Source organism: Hemitrygon akajei, chromosome 1 (assembly GCF_048418815.1).
Source record: "Hemitrygon akajei chromosome 1, sHemAka1.3, whole genome shotgun sequence".
NCBI classification, from domain to species: Eukaryota; Metazoa; Chordata; class Chondrichthyes; order Myliobatiformes; family Dasyatidae; genus Hemitrygon; species Hemitrygon akajei.
In genome coordinates this window covers 162,033,533-162,052,990 of record NC_133124.1, presented here as the reverse complement: position 1 = coordinate 162,052,990, position 19,458 = coordinate 162,033,533, and the positions used below count along the sequence as shown (strand labels likewise).

The window sequence follows — 19,458 nt, the reverse complement described above, 5'->3', positions numbered from 1 at the left end:
TGGAGCGGCGGAGGCTGAGGGGAGATCTGACACAGGGTTACGTGATTATAGAGAGAGTATCTGTTTCCCAGGGTTGAAATCTCTAACACAGAGGGCAGGCATTGAAGGTGAGAGGGGGTAGGTTCAAGGAAATGTGAGGGGTAAGTTTCTTGCTCAGAGAGTGGTCGATGCCTGGAATGTGCTGGTGGGTGTGGCGGCAGGGGCAAATGCGGAAGAGGCTCTTAAGAGTCACTTGCTAGGCACACGGTTGTACGGAAGTGGGAGGATGTCGACATGGCGCAGGTAGCAGGGATTACTGTTCGGGTGTTTCTGATTTGCTTTTCAGCTGGATGGGCACAACACTGGGCCAAATGGCCTCTTCCTGTGCCACACTGTTCTGTGTTCTATTGTCTATGAGTGCAAGGGTATTCCTAAATCTCCACTGGGGACTTGCATGGCTGACAGTAGAGAAAACCAAGAGGAAGCGACCGTCAGTACAGAAAGACCTGAACACTGCCAGGGACGGAGTTCCCTCCTTCCTCCACAAAATGCCAGCAGCGTAATGCTCAGTAAGGAAGTATGTACTTCAATACAAGAACCCAGGCTCGGGGCAACAGGCCAGTACAGGGGACCGGGATATTGACGGGTCAGTGGGTAGGTACAGGGGACTGGGATATCGACGGGTCAGTGGGTAGGTACAGGGGACTGGGATATCGACGGGTCAGTGGGTAGGTACAGGGGACTGGGATATTGACGGGTCAGTGGGTAGGTACAGGGGACTGGGATATCGACGGGTCAGTGGGTAGGTACAGGGGACTGGGATATCGACGGGTCAGTGGGTAGGTACAGGGGACTGGGATATTGACGGGTCAGTGGGTAGGTACAGGGGACCGGGATATTGACGGGTCAGTGGGTAGGTACAGGGGACTGGGATATCGACGGGTCAGTGGGTAGGTACAGTGGACTGGGATATTGACGTGTCAGTGGGTAGGTACAGGGGACTGGGATATTGACGGGTCAGTGGGTAGGTACAGGTGACTGTGATATTGACGGGTCAGTGGGTAGGTACAGGGGACTGGGATATTGACGTGTCAGCGGGTAGGTACAGGGGACTGGGATATTGACGTGTCAGTGGGTAGGTACAGGGGACTGGGATATTGACGTGTCAGTGGGTAGGTACAGGGGACTGGGATATTGACGGGTCAGTGGGTAGGTACAGGGGACTGGGATATTGACGTGTCAGTGGGTAGGTACAGGGGACTGGGATATTGACGTGTCAGTGGGTAGGTACAGGGGACTGGGATATTGACGGGTCAGTGGGTAGGTACAGGGGACTGGGATATTGACGGGTCAGTGGGTAGGTACAGGGGACTGGGATATTGACGGATCAGTGGGTAGGTACAGGGGACTGGGATATTGACGGGTCAGTGGGTAGGTACAGGGGACTGGGATATTGACGGGTCAGTGGGTAGGTACAGGGGACTGGGATATTGACGTGTCAGTGGGTAGGTACAGGGGACTGGGATATTGACGGGTCAGTGGGTAGGTACAGGGGACTGGGATATCGACGGGTCAGTGGGTAGGTACAGGGGACTGGGATATTGACGTGTCAGTGGGTAGGTACAGGGGACTGGGATATTGACGGGTCAGTGGGTAGGTACAGGGGACTGGGATATCGACGGGTCAGTGGGTAGGTACAGGGGACTGGGATATTGACGGGTCAGTGGGTAGGTACAGGGGAACGGGATATCGACGGGTCAGTGGGTAGGTACAGGGGACTGGGATATTGACGGGTCAGTGGGTAGGTACAGGGGACTGGGATATTGACGGGTCAGTGGGTAGGTACAGGGGACTGGGATATTGACGGGTCAGTGGGTAGGTACAGGGGACTGGGATATTGTAACTGATACAGAAACATAAGGGAGGGGCTGGACTGTCAGTTTGATGTTCTGGGCTACAGATGTACATGTGATAGGGTTGAGGGTAGGTTAAGACAGGAGGAGGGAGATCTGTCTTTGATCAGAGAGAACATCACAGTGAGCTCAACACTAGAGATTCTGGAGATACTAGAAATCCAGACAATCACACACAAAACTCTGGAGGAACTCAGCAGTTTAGGTAGCATCTATGGAGGGGAATAACAGTTGACGTTTCAGCCGGAGGCCTTTCCAGTCCTGACTGAGATTTCAAAGATGGGCTTCGTTTGTCACATGTACATTGGAAAATACAGTAAAATGCAAATTGAGCCGGCAAGCGTCACGCTGGGGCAGACTGCATGCTTCCAGTGCTGACATAGCAAGCCCACACTCACAAACCCTATCCCAGACCACTTGGTAAATCGGGAGGAAACTGGAGCAGCTGGGGTCACGTCACAGTGAGAACGTATCAACTCCTTATGGGCAGCAGTGAGAACCGAACCTGATCACGGGGACAGCGTAAGTGACGCGCTAATCTGCTCAAAGGCGAAGGGTGAGACTAGAACTAGGGGTCATAGGTTACGGGTGAAAGGTGAATTATTGCGGAACTTCGCTCAGAGGATGTTGTGAGTGTGGATCAAGCTGTCAATGGAATTGTAGCATTTATGAGAAATTGGGAGGGGTGTGGAGGGGTGTGGTCCAGGTGCAGGTTGATGGGACTAAGCAGAATAACAGTACGGCATTGTCTAGATGGGCCGAAGCATCCCTTTGTGTGCTGCAGTGTTCCATACTCTGTATGTCACCATTAATAATTCTGAAAGTTTCCTCAACCAATGAACCTTACCTCAGTGGTCGGTAAATTATTGGAGAAAATTCTCAGAGAAAGGATTTGTGAGTATTTGCAGAGGATCTTCTGATTAAGACCAAAAGACATAGGAGCAGAATTATGCCATCTGGCCCATCGAGTCTGCTCTGCCAATCACTCACGACTGATCCTTTGTTCTTCTCCTCCTCAATCCCAGTTCCCGGCCTTCTCCCTGTAACCTTTGATGCCATGTCCAATCAAGAAGCTATCAATCTCTGGTTTAAATACACCCAACAACCTGGCGTCCACAGCTGCCTGTGCTAACAGATTCCACAAATTCACCACCCTTTGGCTAAATAAATTTCTCTGCATCTCAGTTTTGAAAGGGTGCCCCTCTAACTTGTCCTAGACTCCCCCATCATGGGAAACATCCTTTCCACATCTACTCTGTCTAGGCCTTTCAACATTCGAAAGGTTTCAATCAGATTCTCCCCTCATCCTTCTGAATTCCAGTGAGTACAGACCCAGAACTATCAAATATTCCTTGGATGATAACCCCTTCATTCCTGGAGAACCTCCCCTGGACCCTCTCCAATGCCGGCACATCTTTTCGAAGATGAGGGGCCCAAAACTGTTCACAATACTCAAGGTGAGGCCTCACCAGTGCCTTATAAAGCCTCAGCATCACATCCCTGCTCTTGGATTCTGGACCTCTTGAAATCAATGCTAACATTGCATTTGCCTTCCTCACCACCGACTCAACCTGCAAGGTAACCTTCAGGGTGTCCTGCACAAGAATTCCCAAATCCCTTTGCATTGCAGATTTTAGAATTTTCTCCCTGTTTAGAAAATAGTCTGCACACTTATTTCTACTACCAAAGTACACAACCATTTTCCAACATTGTATTTCATTTGTCACCATCTTGCCCATTCTCCTAATCTGTCCAAGTCCTTCTGCATCCTACCTTTCTCCTCAACACTACCTGCCCCTCCACCAGCCTTCATTTCATCTGCAAACTGGGCAACAAAGCCATCTATTCCATCATGTAAATCATTGAAATACAGCATGAAAAGAAGGGGTCCCAACAGCAACCCCTGCGGAACACCAGCAGTCACTGCAGCCAACCAGAAAAGGATCCTTTTATTCCCATTCACTGCCTCCTACCAACCAGCCAATGCTCTAACCATACCAGTAACTTTCCTGTAATACCATGGGCTCTTAACTTGGTAAGCAGCTTCATTTGTGGCACTTTGCCAAAGCCCTTCTGAAAGTCCAAATATACAACATCCACTGCACCCCCTTTATCTATCCTACTTGTAATCTCCTCAAAGAATTCCAACAGGTTTGTCAGGCAGGATTTTCCCTGAAGGAAACCATGCTGACTTTGTCCTGTCTTGTCCTGTGTCACCAAGTACTCCATAACCTCCTTCTTAGCAATTGACTCTAACATCTTCCCGACCACTGAGGTCAGGCTAACTGGTCTATAATTTCCTTTCTGCTGCCTTTCTCCTTTCTTAAAGAGTGGAGTGACATTTGCAATTTTCCAGTCCTCAGGCACCAGGCCAGAGTCCAATGATTTTTGAAAGATCATTTCTAATGCCACCAAAATCTCTAATGCTACTTCTTTCAGAACCCTAGGGTGCAGTTTCTCTGGTCCGGGTGACTTATGTACCTTTAGGTCTTTCAGCTTTTTGAGCATCTTCTCCCTTGTAATAGTAACTGCACCCACTTCTCTTCCCTCACACACTACAACATCAGGTACACTGCTAGTGTCTTCCACAGTGAAGACTGAGGCAAAATACTCATTTAGTTCATCAGCCATCTTCTTGTCCCCTGTTATTTCCCCTGCCTCATTTTCTAGCCGTCCTATATCTACTCTCATTTCTCTTTTATTTTTAACATAATTGAAAAAACTTCTACTATCCACTTTGATATGATTTGCTAGTTTGCTTTCATATTTCATCTTTTCCCTTCTAATGATTTTTTTCGTTGCTCTCTGTAGGTTTTTAAAAACTTCCCAATCCTCTATCTTCCCACTAATTTTTGCTTTGTTGTACGCCCTCTCTTTTGCTTTTCCTTGTCAGCCTCGGTTGTACTATTTTACCATTTGAGTATTTCTTCATTTTTGGAATACATCGGTCCTGCACCTTGCTCAGTTTTCCCTGCCAGCAGCTCCTTTAAATTTACTTTGGCCGACTCCTCTCTCATACCATTCCCTAACTCCACTGAAATACTGCTACATCAGACTTTACTTTCTCCATATCAAATTTCAAGTTGAACTCAATCATATTGTGATCACTGTCTCCTAAAGGTTCTTTCACCTTCAGCTCCCTAATTGCCTTCGGTTCAGTTTAGCTGATCCATTTCCAACCTGATTTTCCCAATCGACCTGCATGTTGAAATCTTCCATGACTACCATAACATTGCCATTTTGACACAACCTTTCTATTTCCAGTTGTAACCCTCTGGTCCACCTCCCAGCCGCTGTTGGGAGGCCTGTATATAACTGCCATCAGCGTCCTTTTACCCTTGCAGTTTCTTAACTCAACCCACAAGTATTTAACATCTTCCAATCCTCTGTCACACCTTTCTACTGATTTGATGCCATTCCTTACCAGCAGAGCCAGACTACCCCCTCTGATACAACGTGTAACCTTGGACATTGAGTTCCCAACTGCAACCTTCCTCCAGCCACGGTTCAGTAATGGCCACAACATCACAGCTACAATCTGTAATATTGCAACAAGATCATCCACCTTAATTTCTTATACTACGTTCATTTAGATACAACACCTTGAGAACCGTATTTGCTGTCCTTTCTGACTCGGCATCCCTAATGATTTGATTCTCAGCCTGTTGGCTGCAGCTCAGTCCCATCACCTGCCTGCCCTTCCTGACAGTCTGACTGCACTTCCTGACAGTCTGCCTACCCTTCCTGACAGTCTGACTGCACTTCCTGACAGTCTGCCTGCCCTTCCTGACAGTCTGACTGCACTTCCTGACAGTCTGCCTGCATGCTATCTTTACTCTTTTACCATCTGTCCTATCCTGAGTCCCTTCAGTCCGGTTCCCACCCCCCTGCCAAATTAGTTTAAACCCTCCCCAACAGCTCTAACAAACCTTCCCGTGAGAATATTGGTCCCCCTCGGGTTCAGGAGCAACCCAACACTTTTGAACAGGTCATTCCTCCCCCAGGAGAGATCCCAATGATCCAAGCACCTGAAGACCTGCCCCCTGCACCAGCTTCTCAGCCACACATTAATCTGCCAAATCACCCTGTTTCTACCCTCACTGACGCGTGGCACAGGCAGCAATCCAGAAATTACTACTCAGGAGGTCCTGCTTCTCAGCTTTCTACCTAGTTCTCTAAGGGTTGTCAACATGGCTTTGGGAGGGCAGGTCATGTCTCACAAACTTGACATCAGTCAATGAAAGCAAGCATGCAGGTATAGCAGGCAGTGAAGAAAGCTAATGGCATGCTGGCCTTTATAACAAGAGGAATTGAGTATAGGAGTAAAGAGGTCCTTCTGCAGCTGTACAGGGCCCTGGTGAGACCCCACCTGGAGTATTGTGTGCAGTTTTGGTCTCCAAATTTGAGGAAGGACATTCTTGCTATTGAGGGAGTGCAGCATAGATTCACAAGGTTAATTCCCGGAATGGTGGGACTGTCATATGTTGAAAGATTGGAGCGACTGGGCTTGTATACACTGGAATTTAGAAGGATGAGAGGGGATCTGATTGAAACATATAAGATTATTAAGGGATTGGACACGCTAGAGGCAGGAAGCATGTTCCCACTGATGGGTGAGTCCAGAACTAGAGGCCACAGTTTAAGAATAAGGGGTAGGCCATTTAGAACAGAGATGCGGAAAAACTTTTTCACCCAGAGAGTTGTGGATATGTGGAATGCTCTGCCCCAGAAGGCAGTGGAGGCCAAGTCTCTGGGTGCATTCAAGAGAGAGTTAGATAGAGCTCTTATAGATAGCGGGGTCAAGGGATATGGGGAGAGGGCAGGAACAGGGTACTGATTGTGTATGATCAGCCATGATCACAGTGAATGGTGGTGCTGGCTAGAAGGGCCGAATGGCCTACTCCTGCACCTACTGTCTATTGTCTATTAACTTAATTCCATGAAAGTGAAGAAACAAACTGATGAAGTTGGAGCAGTGGATGTGGTGTGTATGGATTTTATTAGTCAAGTCAAGTCACTTTTATTGTTATTTCGACCATAACTGCTGGTACAGTGCACAGTAAAAATGAGACAACGTTTTTCAGGACCATGATGTTACATGACACAGTACAAAAACTAGACTGAACTACGTAAAAAACAACACAGAAAAAAACTACACTAGACTACAGACCTACCCAGGACTGCATAAAGTTCACAAAACAGTGCAGGCATTACAATAAATAATAAACAGGACAATAGGGCAGTAAGGTGTCAGTCCAGTCTCTGGGTATTGAGGAGTCTGACAGCTTGGGGGAAGAAACTGTTACATAGTCTGGTCGTGAGAGCCCGAATGCTTCAGTACCTTTTCCCAGACAGCAGGAGGGAGAAGAGTTTGACAACGTTCCCTATGGTAGCCTCATTCAGAAAGCCAGGAGGTGTGGATCCAGGGAATTTGGCTGCATGGATTAAGAATTGGCTTGCCCACAGAAGGCAGAGGGTGGTCATAGATGGAGGGTGATCAAGGGGTTGATCTAGAACAGAGAGACCCAGGGGTACAGGTACGCAGTTCCCCAGGGAGTGATGTGGAACAGAGAGACCCAGGGGTACAGGTACACGGTTCCCTGGGGGAGGGGGTGATGTGGAACAGAGAGACCCAGGGGTACAGGTACACGGTTCCCTGGGGAGTGATGTGGAACAGAGAGACCCAGGGGTACAGGTACACGGTTCCCCAGGGAGTGATGTGGAACAGAGAGACCCAGGGGTACGGGTACACGGTTCCCTGGGGGAGGGGGTGATGTGGAACAGAGAGACCCAGGGGTACAGGTACACGGTTCCCTGGGGAGGGGGTGAGGTAGAACAGAGAGACCCTGGGGTACAGGTACACGGTTCCCTGGGGAGTGATGTGGAACAGAGAGACCCAGGGGTACAGGTACATGGTTCCCTGGGGGAGGGAGTGATCTAGAACAGAGAGACCCAGGGGTACAGGTACACGGTTCCCTGGGGGAGGGGGAGTGATGTAGAACAGAGAGACCCAGGGGTACAGGTACACAGTTCCCTGGGGGAGGGGGAGTGATGTAGAACAGAGAGACCCAGGGGTACAGGTACACGGTTCCCTGGGGAGTGATGTGGAACAGAGAGACCCAGGGGTACAGGTACACGGTTCCCTGGGGGGTGATGTGGAACAGAGAGACCCAGGGGTACAGGTACACGGTTCCCTGGGGGGTGATGTAGAACAGAGAGACCCAGGGGTACAGGTACACGGTTCCCTGGGGGGTGATGTAGAACAGAGAGACCCTGGGGTACAGGTACACAGTTCCCTGGGGGAGGGGGTGATGTAGAACAGAGAGACCCAGGGGTACAGGTACACGGTTCCCTGGGGAGTGATGTAGAACAGAGAGACCCTGGGGTACAGGTACACGGTTCCCTGGGGAGTGATGTGGAACAGAGAGACCCAGGGGTACAGGTACACGGTTCCCTGGGGAGTGATGTGGAACAGAGAGACCCAGGGGTACAGGTACACGGTTCCCTGGGGAGGGGGTGATGTGGAACAGAGAGTCCCGGGGGTACAGGTACACACTTCCCTGGGGAGTGATGTAGAACAGAGAGTCCCAGGGTTACAGGTACACGGTTCCCTGGGGAGTGATGTGGAACAGAGAGACCCAGGGGTACAGGTACACGGTTCCCTCGGGAAGGTGGTGAGGTAGAACAGAGAAACCCCAGGGTACAGGTACACCTGCACAGAGAGCCACGAGACTGCACTCAGAGTATTGTGTGTCATTCTGGTCACCCAGGTATCGTAAGAATGTTTTAAGCTGGAAAGGGTGCAGGAAAGATTCATGGACTACAGGGAATGAGTTATAAGAAGAGGCTGGAACAATCTATGGAACAATCTGCTAGAGGAAGGTACAATTAAAAGTTTAAAAAACAGCAATATGGATAAGAAAGGTTTTGAACAGTCTGGGAAAACGCAGACGAATGGGATGGTCAGTAGGACGAACTGCACTGAAGGGCATGATTCGGTGCTATCCCAATATATGACGTTAACAGAGTGCCCACGTCTATCCTGCTCTTACAGCCAAAAATAAATAAATCAGTGGAACCATTTCCGTCCTCATCACACAGGATCAATGTGGTTTTCTGGTGTTACAGCGAGGCCTTTCAACCATCGAGTCAAGACCAACAAGACCTAATTACACAAATTTTACTTGAATTTAACACACGGGGCAATTAATGGCTGCTTCACCCCCAATCTCTATATCCTCTGTAGTCTCTCCCCTCTGTCTTGTTTCAAATCCACGCTCTCCCACATTAATTGTCTTAAACCATCCTGATCTGAACAGCCCCATTCACCTGGATGACAGAGTAAAGTGGAGCACCAACACAGCGATGGGCCAGAGTCACCTCCATTTCCTGAGCAGACCGAGGTCCTTTATCGCACGCAGGCCTCTCCTTCACGTGTTCCACCAGTCTGCTGGCACCAGGACAATTTTCTATGTGGTGGTGAGCTGGGGCAATGGCATCCACACGGGCGATGCCAACAGGCTCAATGACTGATGAGAAAGGCTGGCTCTGTTACAGGAGTCACACCGGACACACTGGAGGCTGTGACCTATGGAAAATCCTGCATTTCCGGACAATGTTCCTCACCCTCTGCATGCCACCTTGGCTGAACAGAGTAGCATTTTTACTAACAGACAACTGCGTTGCTCCAAGGAGCACGAGATGAGGTGACACTTACCCTCGGCCCTTGGGCTCGATAATGAGTCAACCTGTAGCCGGGGAGTGATGACCCCCTCCCCCTGTTAGACTGCTTGTGGTAACTTATATTTTTTATTTGTTCTTACTTTTCTTTAATATTTATATCTGTGTACTTGCAATGCTCCTGTAACACTGTCATTTCCTTCAGGATCTATCTATCTATCTACTGAACTCGACCCAGGCCCAGACCAGATTACAGTCGCATCCTGGAATTAACTTCAGCTTACTGTTTGATCCCACTTTTCTCCAGGTGACTACGGGTTCCGGCCGCCCGACAGCCAAGCAAAGAAGGGCTACGCTTTCTCCTTCATTCAGGCTCAAATCCGAGGAAATGTTCACAATCCGTGCAGGCACTGCAGTGGGTAAAGACAGAGGGAAACAGGTTATCATAGCAGCAGTCCTCCAAACTCCCTCCACACCCTCCCATCACACTCTCCCAGGGTCAGAAACAGAGTGAATCTCCCTCCACACCATCCCATCACACACTCCCAGGGTCGGACACAGAGTGAATCTCCCTTCACACCGTCCCATCACACACTCCCAGGGTCGGACACAGAGTGAATCTCCCTCCACACTGTCCCATCACACACTCCCGGGGTCAGACACAGAGTGAATCTCGCTCCACACCGTCCCATCACACACTCCCAGGGTCGGACACAGAGTGAATCTCCCTCAACACTGTCCCATCACACACTCCCGGGGTCAGACACAGAGTGAATCTCCCTTCACACCGTCCCATCACACACTCCCAGGGTCGGACACAGAGTGAATCTCCCTCCACACTGTCCCATCACACACTCCCGGGGTCAGACACAGAGTGAATCTCGCTCCACACCGTCCCATCACACACTCCCAGGGTCGGACACAGAGTGAATCTCCCTCCACACTGTCCCATCACACACTCCCGGGGTCAGACACAGAGTGAATCTCGCTCCACACCGTCCCATCACACACTCCCAGGGTCGGACACAGAGTGAATCTCCCTCCACACTGTCCCATCACACACTCCCGGGGTCAGACACAGAGTGAATCTCGCTCCACACCGTCCCATCACACACTCCCAGGGTCAGACACAGAGTGAATCTCCCTCCACACCGTCCCATCACACACTCCCGGGGTCAGACACAGAGTGAATCTCCCTCCACACCGTCCCATCACACACTCCCAGGGTCAGACACAGAGTGAATCTCCCTCCACACTGTCCCATCACACACTCCCGGGATCAGACACAGAGTGAATCTCCATCCACACTGTCCCATCACACACTCCCGGGGTCAGACACAGAGTGAATCTCCCTCCACACCGTCCCATCACACACTCCGGGGGTCAGACACAGAGTGAATCTCCATCCACACCGTCCCATCACACACTCCCGGGGTCAGATACAGAGTGAATCTCCCTCCACACCGTCCCATCACACACTCCCAGGGTCAGACACAGAGTGAATCTCCCTCCACACCGTCCCATCACACACTCCCGGGATCAGACACAGAGTGAATCTCGCTCCACACCGTTCCATCACACACTCCCGGGGTCAGACACAGAGTGAATCTCCCTCCACACCATCCCATCACACACTCCCAGGGTCAGACACAGAGTGAATCTCCCTCCACACCATCCCATCACACACTCCCGGGGTCAGACACAGAGTGAATCTCCCTCCACACCGTCCCATCACACCCTCCCGGGGTCAGACACAGAGTGAATCTCCCTCCACACCATCCCATCACACACTCCCGGGGTCAGACACAGAGTGAAACTCCCTCCACACCGTCCCATCACACCCTCCCGGGGTCAGACACAGAGTGAATCTCGCTCCACACCGTCCCATCACACACTCCCGGGGTCAGACACAGAGTGAATCTCCCTCCACACCGTCCCATCGCACACTCCCGGGGTCAGACACAGTGTGAATCTCGCTCCACACTGTCCCTGTTATGTCTGGAACAACTACATGTATATTAAATAAAGGCACACAGGCGGGAGTTGGCCTTAACTGGTGAATTCAAATCACAGACAGCAGATCAATGTAACAGTTGTGTCTGGCCCCCAGTCATCACACTTACTTCCAGTTTGCTTTTGGGAGACACTTTCTCATCTTTAGCATCACTGAGGTCTCCTCTAATGGTATCTTAGAAAAGAGTCTGTTGTAGTCAGCCTCTGGAATTATGGACAAAGCTGACCCTGTATCCAGCTCCATTTTCAGTTTTCCATCAGACACATCTATTGTGTTCAGATGATCAGTTATACTATACACTTCTAGGCATGACAGTTCACCTTGTCAGACTCTGTGTTGTCTGATTCTGTTTTACATTCGGTAACTTCATGCATTTGCTTAGCTTTGTGTTTGAGACTTTTCATCTGCTTTGCACACTCTCTCTGTGAACCTGTCTGTGACCCTTTCTGAGACTTTTCATCTGCTTTGCACACTCTCTCTGTGAACCTGTCTGTGACACTTTCTGAGACTTTTCATCTGCTTTGCACACTCTCTCTGTGAACCTGTCTGTGACACTTTCTGAGACTTTTCTTTGAACAAACAGTCATGCATCATCGGAGGATTTGCCACATCGATAACATTTTTGGATTTTTGCATCATTCAGGGACATTTTGTGCATTTCACATTCTAACCTCTTTTTCTGTAGTTCTGCTGCGTCCCTTGCTGCAGTGGTCAATGCCCGTTCTAAGTTAAGGTCACTTTCTGCCAGTAGCTTCACTTGAGTGTCTTGACTGTGCATGCTACAGACAGACCTGTCCCTTAATGTATCAGAAAGTTCATCTCTAACTGAGAAAGGGTACACAGTTCTCCAATGTATCCAAAATGCTTTCATCTTTTGACTGGTTCTTATTGTAAAATCTAAATATCTCAGCTATTGTCAGTGGTTTAGGGCTCAAGTGATTTTGTAAAATTGCAACAATTTCGTCGGGTGCCTTGCTTGCTGGCTTTTCAGGGGTTACTAATTTGCGTACGAGACTGTACGTCTTTGCATCCGTTAAGCTAAGAAGTGCAGGGGCTTTCGTTTGCTCCTCCACGTTGTCCATGTTACAATACAGTTCAAACCTCTCGATGTACAACTCCCAGCCTTCATTACAGCTATCAAAATCGTCAACTTTCCTTGAAGCCATTGCCACGTTATTTTCACTTTAAATTCAGCCTGTTTTTCACAGTTACCCATGTGCCCTTGGTGCTGTTTCGTCCCGGAACTATCAGTGCAGTCCGTGATCTTTTCTGACATTCAGGTTTGTACTTATCACCGATTTGTTGTGTCTGTGTACAATTACGTGTCAATAAAATAAACCTGTGCATGCAGATCGTTTTAACCGGTGTATTCACATCGCAGCAAGAGAGAGAGCAATGCCCATGCACAAACACCAAATCAGTCAGTAGTGGGGGTGTGGGGACGGTGGTCAATGGTCTAAAAGGAATAAATCCATACATTACAGTCCCATCACACACTCCTGGGTCCAGACATGAGTGAAGCTCCCTCCATACCTGGCTCTCTTCGGGTTGTACTTTCCATCTCCAGAATACGAACCCTGTCCCTACACAGCTGTCGCCAAGTGTTACGGTCAGCAGCAACATCCTCCAGGTCCTCGGGTCTGATCTCGCACTTCCTTAAAGCATTCTTCATCTGATCCTTATAGCGCTTCCTCAGCCCTCCAGCTGAGCATCGACCGTGATGTAGCTGGCCGTGTAACACTCTGTGGGGTAGCTGACATGGGGGCATACTTATCATGTGCCCCAGCCACCGCAGCTGATGCTGGGTGATCATGGCCTCAATACTTCTGCAGTTGGTCTTTACAAGTATTTCAGTGTGAGGCACCCGCTCACACCAGGTAATTCCCAGGATGCACTGAAGGCAGCTTATGCGGAAACGCTCCAAGGGCTTGATGTGACGGCTGTAGGTTACCCGAGCTTCACGGCCTTAAAGGAGGGTGGTGACACAGACCGCTTGGTATACGGTGACCTTTGTGGAGGGACGAAGGCTCCTGTTCTGAAAGTCTCTACGCCAAAGTCTCCCAAAGGCAGCTGATGCCTGTTTAATGTGGCTCTGGATGTCGTTGTCAATGCTGCTATCCTCAGAGAGAATGCTCCCCAGACATTTGAAAGATGGCACTACTGACAGCTTTTCATCACCAACAGTGAAGGCAGGTAGGGTGGGTGGGACTCCATTGGCAAACCGCTTCTATCCTGGTGATATTGACGGTCAGCCCCATCCTGCTGTACGCTCTCACCGCCACAGCAAGGACAGTCTGAAGATCCTCCGGAGTATGGGCCACAAGAGCACAGGCATCTGCATACTGCAGCTCCAGGACCCGTTCTCTATGGAGTTCGGTGGTTGCGTGGAGCCTCCTGATGTTAAAGAGGTTGCCATCTAATCTGACGTCCACTGCCACACCGCTGCTGTCCTCAATCTCCTTGTGGAGAAGCTCGGTAACACACAGGAGGAAGATGTTAAAGGTGCCAGGGTCTGCGATATCTCGGATCGAGTTCTCAGGATTCTCAAGGGGGAGGGTGAGCAGCCGGATGTCATGGATAGGAAGGAGGAGGAGGTCCTGCAAAGAGAGTTTAGGGAGTTAGGTGCAAAGTAGAAGTACAGGACCTCCAGGGTTGCAATCTCAGGATTGCTCCCCGTGCCACGTGCTAGTGAGGCTAGAAATAGGAAGATAATGTAGCTAAATACGTGGCTAAGGAGTTGGTGCAGGAGGGAGGGCTTCATGTTTCTGGACAATTGGGCCTTGTTCCAGGGAAGGTGGGTCCTGTTCCGACGGGATGGATTGCACCTGAACTGGAGGGGGACTAACATCCTTGCGGGAAGGTTTGCTAGGGCTACTCCGGGGGGGTTTAAACTAGATTTGCAGAGTTGCAGAGTGTTAGAGCAGATAGTGAGGTGGAGGAGGATAAAGGTCATGCGAGAACTGCAAGTATAGTGCATGGAGTACAGCCAGATCTAGCATATAGAGAGGCATTGAGGAAAGAGAAACAGAATAAAGGGTGTAAAGGTAGTAAGGTAGAAGGGCTAAAGTGAGTGTACTTCAATGCAAGAAGCATCAGGAACAAAGGTGATGAACTGAGAGCTTGGATACATACATGGAATTATGATGTAGTGGCCATTACGGAGACTTGGCTGGCACCAGGGCAGGAATGGATTCTCAATATTCCTGGATTTCAGTGCTTTAAAAGGGATAGAGAGGGGGGGGAAAAGGGGAGGAGGGGTGGCATTACTGGTCAGGGATACTATTACAGCTGCAGAAAGGGTGGGTAATGTAGCAGGATCCTCTTTTGAGTCAGTATGGGTAGAAGTCAAGAACAGGAAGGGAGCAGTTACTCTACTGGGGGTATTCTATAGGCCCCCTGGTAGCAGCAGAGATACCGAGGAGCAGATTGGGAGGCAGATTTTGGAAAGGTGCAAAAATAACAGGATTGTTATCATGGGTGACTTTAACTTCCATAATATTGATTGGCACTTGATTAGTTCCAAGGGTTTAGATGGGGCAGAGTTTGTTAAGTGTGTCCAGGATGGATTCCTGTCACAGTATGTTGACAGGCCGACTAGGAGGAATGCCATACTAGATCTAGTATTAGGTAATGAACCAGGTCAGGTCACAGATCTGTCAGTGGGTGAGCATCTGGGGGACAGTGATCACCACTCCCTGACCTTTAGCATTATCATGGAAAAGGATAGAGTCAGATAGGACAGGAAAATTTTTAATTGAGGAAGGGCAAATTATGAGGCTATAAGGCTAGAACTTGCGGGTGTGAATTGGGATGATGTTTTTGCAGGGAAGTGTACTATGGACATGTGGTCGATGTTTAGGGATATCTTGCAGGATGTTAGGGATAAATTTGTCCCGGTGAGGAAGATAAAGAATGGTAGGGTGAAGGAACCATGGGTGACAAGTGAAGTGGAAAATCTAGTCAGATGGAAGAAGGCAGCATACATGAGGTTTAGGAAGCAAGGATCAGATGGGTCTATTGAGGAATATAGGGTAGCAAGAAAAGAGCTTAAGAAGGGGCTGAGGAGAGCAAGAAGGGGGCATGAGAAGGCCTTGGCGAGAAGGGTAAAGGAAAACCCCAAGGCATTCTTCAATTATGTGAAGAACAAAAGGATGACAGAAGTGAAGGTAGGACCGATTAGAGATAAAGGTGGGAAGATGTGCCTGGAGGCTGTGGAAGTGAGCGAGGTCCTCAATGAATACTTCTCTTCGGTATTCACCACTGAGAGGGAACTTGATGACGGTGAGGTTGATGTTCTGGAGCATGTTGATATTAAGGGAGAGGAGGTGTTGGAGTTGTTAAAATACATTAGGGCGGATAAGTCCCCGGGGCCTGACGGAATATTCCCCAGGCTGCTCCACGAGGCAAGGGAAGAGATTGCTGAGCCTCTGGCTAGGACCTTTATGTCCTCGTTGTCCACAGGAATGGTACCAGAGGATTGGAGCGAGGCGAATGTTGTCCCCTTGTTCAAAAAAGGTAGTAGGGATAGTCCAGGTAATTATAGACCAGTGAGCCTTATGTCTGTGGTGGGAAAGCTGTTGGAAAAGATTCTTAAAGATAGGATCTATGGGCATTTAGAGAGTCATGGTCTGATCAGGGACAGTCAGCATGGCTTTGTGAAGGGCAGATCGTGCCTAACAAACCTGATAGAGTTCTTTGAGCAGGTGACCAGGCATATAGATGAGGGTAGTGCAGTGGATGTGATCTACATGGATTTTAGTAAGGCATTTGACAAGGTTCCACAAGGTAGGCTTATTCAGAAAGTCAGAAGGCATGGGATCCAGGGAAGTTTGGCCAGGTGGATTCAGAATTGGCTTGCCTGCAGAAGGCAGAGTGTCGTGGTGGAGGGAGTACATTCAGATTGGAGGGTTGTGACTAGTGGTGTCCCACAAGGATCTGTTCTGGGACCTCTACTTTTTGTGATTTTTATTAACCACCTGGATGTGGGGATAGAAGGGTGGGTTGGCAAGTTTGCAGACGACACAAAGGTTGGCGGTGTTGTGGATAGTGTAGACGATTGTCGAAGATTGCAGAGAGACATTGATAGGATGCAGAAGTGGGCTGAGAAGTGGCAAATGGAGTTTAACCCAGAGAAGTCTGAGGTGGTACACTTTGGAAGGACAAACTCCAAGGCAGAGTACAAAGTAAATGGCAGGATACTTGGTACTGTGGAGGAGCAGAGGGATCTGGGGGTACATGTCCACAGATCCCTGAAAGTTGCCTCACAGGTAGATAGGGTAGTTAAGAAAGCTTATGGGGTGTTAGCTTTCATAAGTCGAGGGATAGAGTTTAAGAGTTGCGGGGTAATGATGCAGCTCTATAAAACTCTGGTTAGGCCACACTTGGAGTACTGTGTCCAGTTCTGGTCGCCTCAGTATAGGAAGGATGTGGAAGCATTGGAAAGGGTACAGAGGAGATTTAGCAGGATACTGCCTGGTTTAGAGAGTATGGATTATGATCAGAGATTAAGGGAGCTAGGGCTTTACTCTTTGAAGAGAAGGAGGATGAGAGGAGACATGACAGAGGTGTACAAGATATTAAGAGGAATAGACAGAGTGGACAGCCAGCGCCTCTTCCCCAGGGCACCACTGCTCAGTACAAGAGGACATGGCTTTAAGGTAAGGGGAGGGAAGTTCAAGGGGGATATTAGAGGAAGGTTTTTTACTCAAAGTGGTTGGTGCGTGGAATGCACTGCCTGAGTCAGTGGTGGAGGCAGATACACTAGTGAAGTTTAAGAGACTACTAGACAGGTATATGGAGAATTTAAGGTGGGGGTTATAGAGGCAGGGTTTAAGGGTCAGCACAACATTGTGGGCTGAAGGGCCTGTACTGTGCTGTATTGTTGTATGTTCTATTCTCAGATGGCGAAGTTGGTGCATAGGCACTGAGAAGCGTGGCATAACGTTTCTTTGCCAGGGGATACGGAGGGTCATTAGTCTTTCACTAACGCCAACAGGTGTCTCTGTGAGACCTGGTAGAAAGGTGTTCCTGATGGCCAATCCTACTCCGTGGAGATGTTGTCCATCTGGGGGGATGCTTTTCCAGAAGAAGGTGTACCCCATCCCTTCCTCTGTTAAAGAGCCTTCATCCAGGAGCCTGGTCTCCGTCAGGGCAGCAATGTCCATGTTGTAGCGCCCCAGCTCAGCCGCGATCAAGGCGGTTCTCCGGTGAGGTCTGTCAGAGATGTCCAGGAGAGTCCCTACATTCCATGTTGCCAGTTTTAGGTTGTATTGTTTCTTATTTCGACGGCAGTAGTGGAATAACCGGGTGGGCGCGGTAACCTATCCAGGTGAGTGACTGATTGGGCATCACACTCTCTCAGGGTCAGACACACAGTAAAGCTCCATCTGCACAGTCCAATCACACACTCCCGTGGTCAGCTCCCCTTACACTGTCTGGGGTGTGGGTATTTGTAGTTTTGTGAAAAGAATAAAGCAGCCTCTCCGGGCCAAAGAGCCTAATTCTGCTTCACGCGCTCCTCACCTTGGACGATCAGGTAGACCTGCAGAGTGTGAGGCTGGTCCTGTGTCTGGAAGGAGCAGGTGTACAGGCCCTCATCATAGATGGAGACGGGCGAGATTTCAATTTGGTAGTGTCTGGTGCTGTGGCTGGCCAGGCGCACACGGCCGTCCATCGACCACTTATCCTGCCCGGCGTACAGGATGCTGGAACCGTTTAGCCAGGCCACACGCGTCACACTGTCGTTGATGTCACAGCTGGGGAAAGGCGGAGAGGAACGGTGGAGGGAAGGAGGAGGCAGAGGGTGAAGGCAGGAGGGAGAACAGGTGTGGAAGAGGAGTTGAGAAGGGACGTGGGGAGAGGGGAAGGAATGAGTGAGAGAGGTGTGGGAAAGCGAGAGAGATGATGGAAGGGAGGGAGGAGAGAGAAGAGAGGGAGGAGAGAGGGGACAGGACAAGAGGAGAGAACGTAGAACAGTACTGCACAGGGACAGGCCATTTGGCCCACAATGTTGTGCTGAACCAGCTGAAAAGGAAATCAAAAACACCCAAAAACCAATCCCTCCTACCTACACAATGTCCCTATCCCTCCATCTTCCTCACATCCATGTGCCTGTCCAAATGTCTCTTAAATGCCATCTGTCACTACCCTGCCCATTATCTGCAACTGATCTATAGTGTGCTGAATTCTTTGCCAGAAATCCACCAATCTTGGTATCATCTGCATATTTACTAACCCGCCCATCTACATTTTCATCCAGGTCATAACAGACAGCAGAGGTCCTGGCACAGATCCCCGCAGAACTTCACTAATCACAGACCTCCAGCTTGAATAAGTCCCTTCAACCACCACCCTCTGACTTCCACACGCAAGCCAGTTCTGAATCTAAACAGCCAATTTGTCACGGACCCCGTGTATCTTAATCTTTGGGATTCGTCTCCCAGGAGACTCACTAAAATCCATGTAGACAACATCCACTGCCCTGTCCTTATCAATCTCTCTTGTCACCTTGTCAAAAAACTCAATTTCCCTACAACTGACCAGTTCCCAGGATGTTCTCTCGTTCCCTTTTTAGATAGAGGTACAGCACTAGCCACTCGCCAGGCCACCGGGACCTCAGCTGTGACTAGAGAGGATACAATGGTACTGGTCAAGGCCCTAACAATCTTGTCTCTTACCCCCTTCAATAGGTAAATCCCATCACACCAGGGGACATACACACCTTCATATTCATTAGCAGGCTTCTCCTTGACCTCTAAATGCCCTGACACACTCAGCTCTGATCTCCTGGTCCTCCAGATCCTTTTACTTGGTAAATACTGAAGCAAAGTTCACATTAAATACCTCACTCACATTCTCTGCATCCAATCAAAT

At 49.4% G+C, this 19,458-nt stretch overlaps 1 protein-coding gene across 1 annotated transcript in view; it reads right to left on the bottom strand.

The window, feature by feature from the left end:
* The window catches only part of LOC140731839 (igLON family member 5-like), a 74,006-nt gene that overhangs the window by 17,684 nt on the left and 36,864 nt on the right, over window positions 1–19,458 (bottom strand). The window contains exons 3-4 of the mRNA XM_073053739.1: window positions 18,109–18,341; window positions 9,857–9,982 (exon numbers count right to left, since the gene is read on the bottom strand). Of these exons, the coding sequence (XP_072909840.1) occupies window positions 9,857–9,982; window positions 18,109–18,341 (359 nt within the window). The remainder of the gene's footprint in view (window positions 1–9,856; window positions 9,983–18,108; window positions 18,342–19,458) is intronic.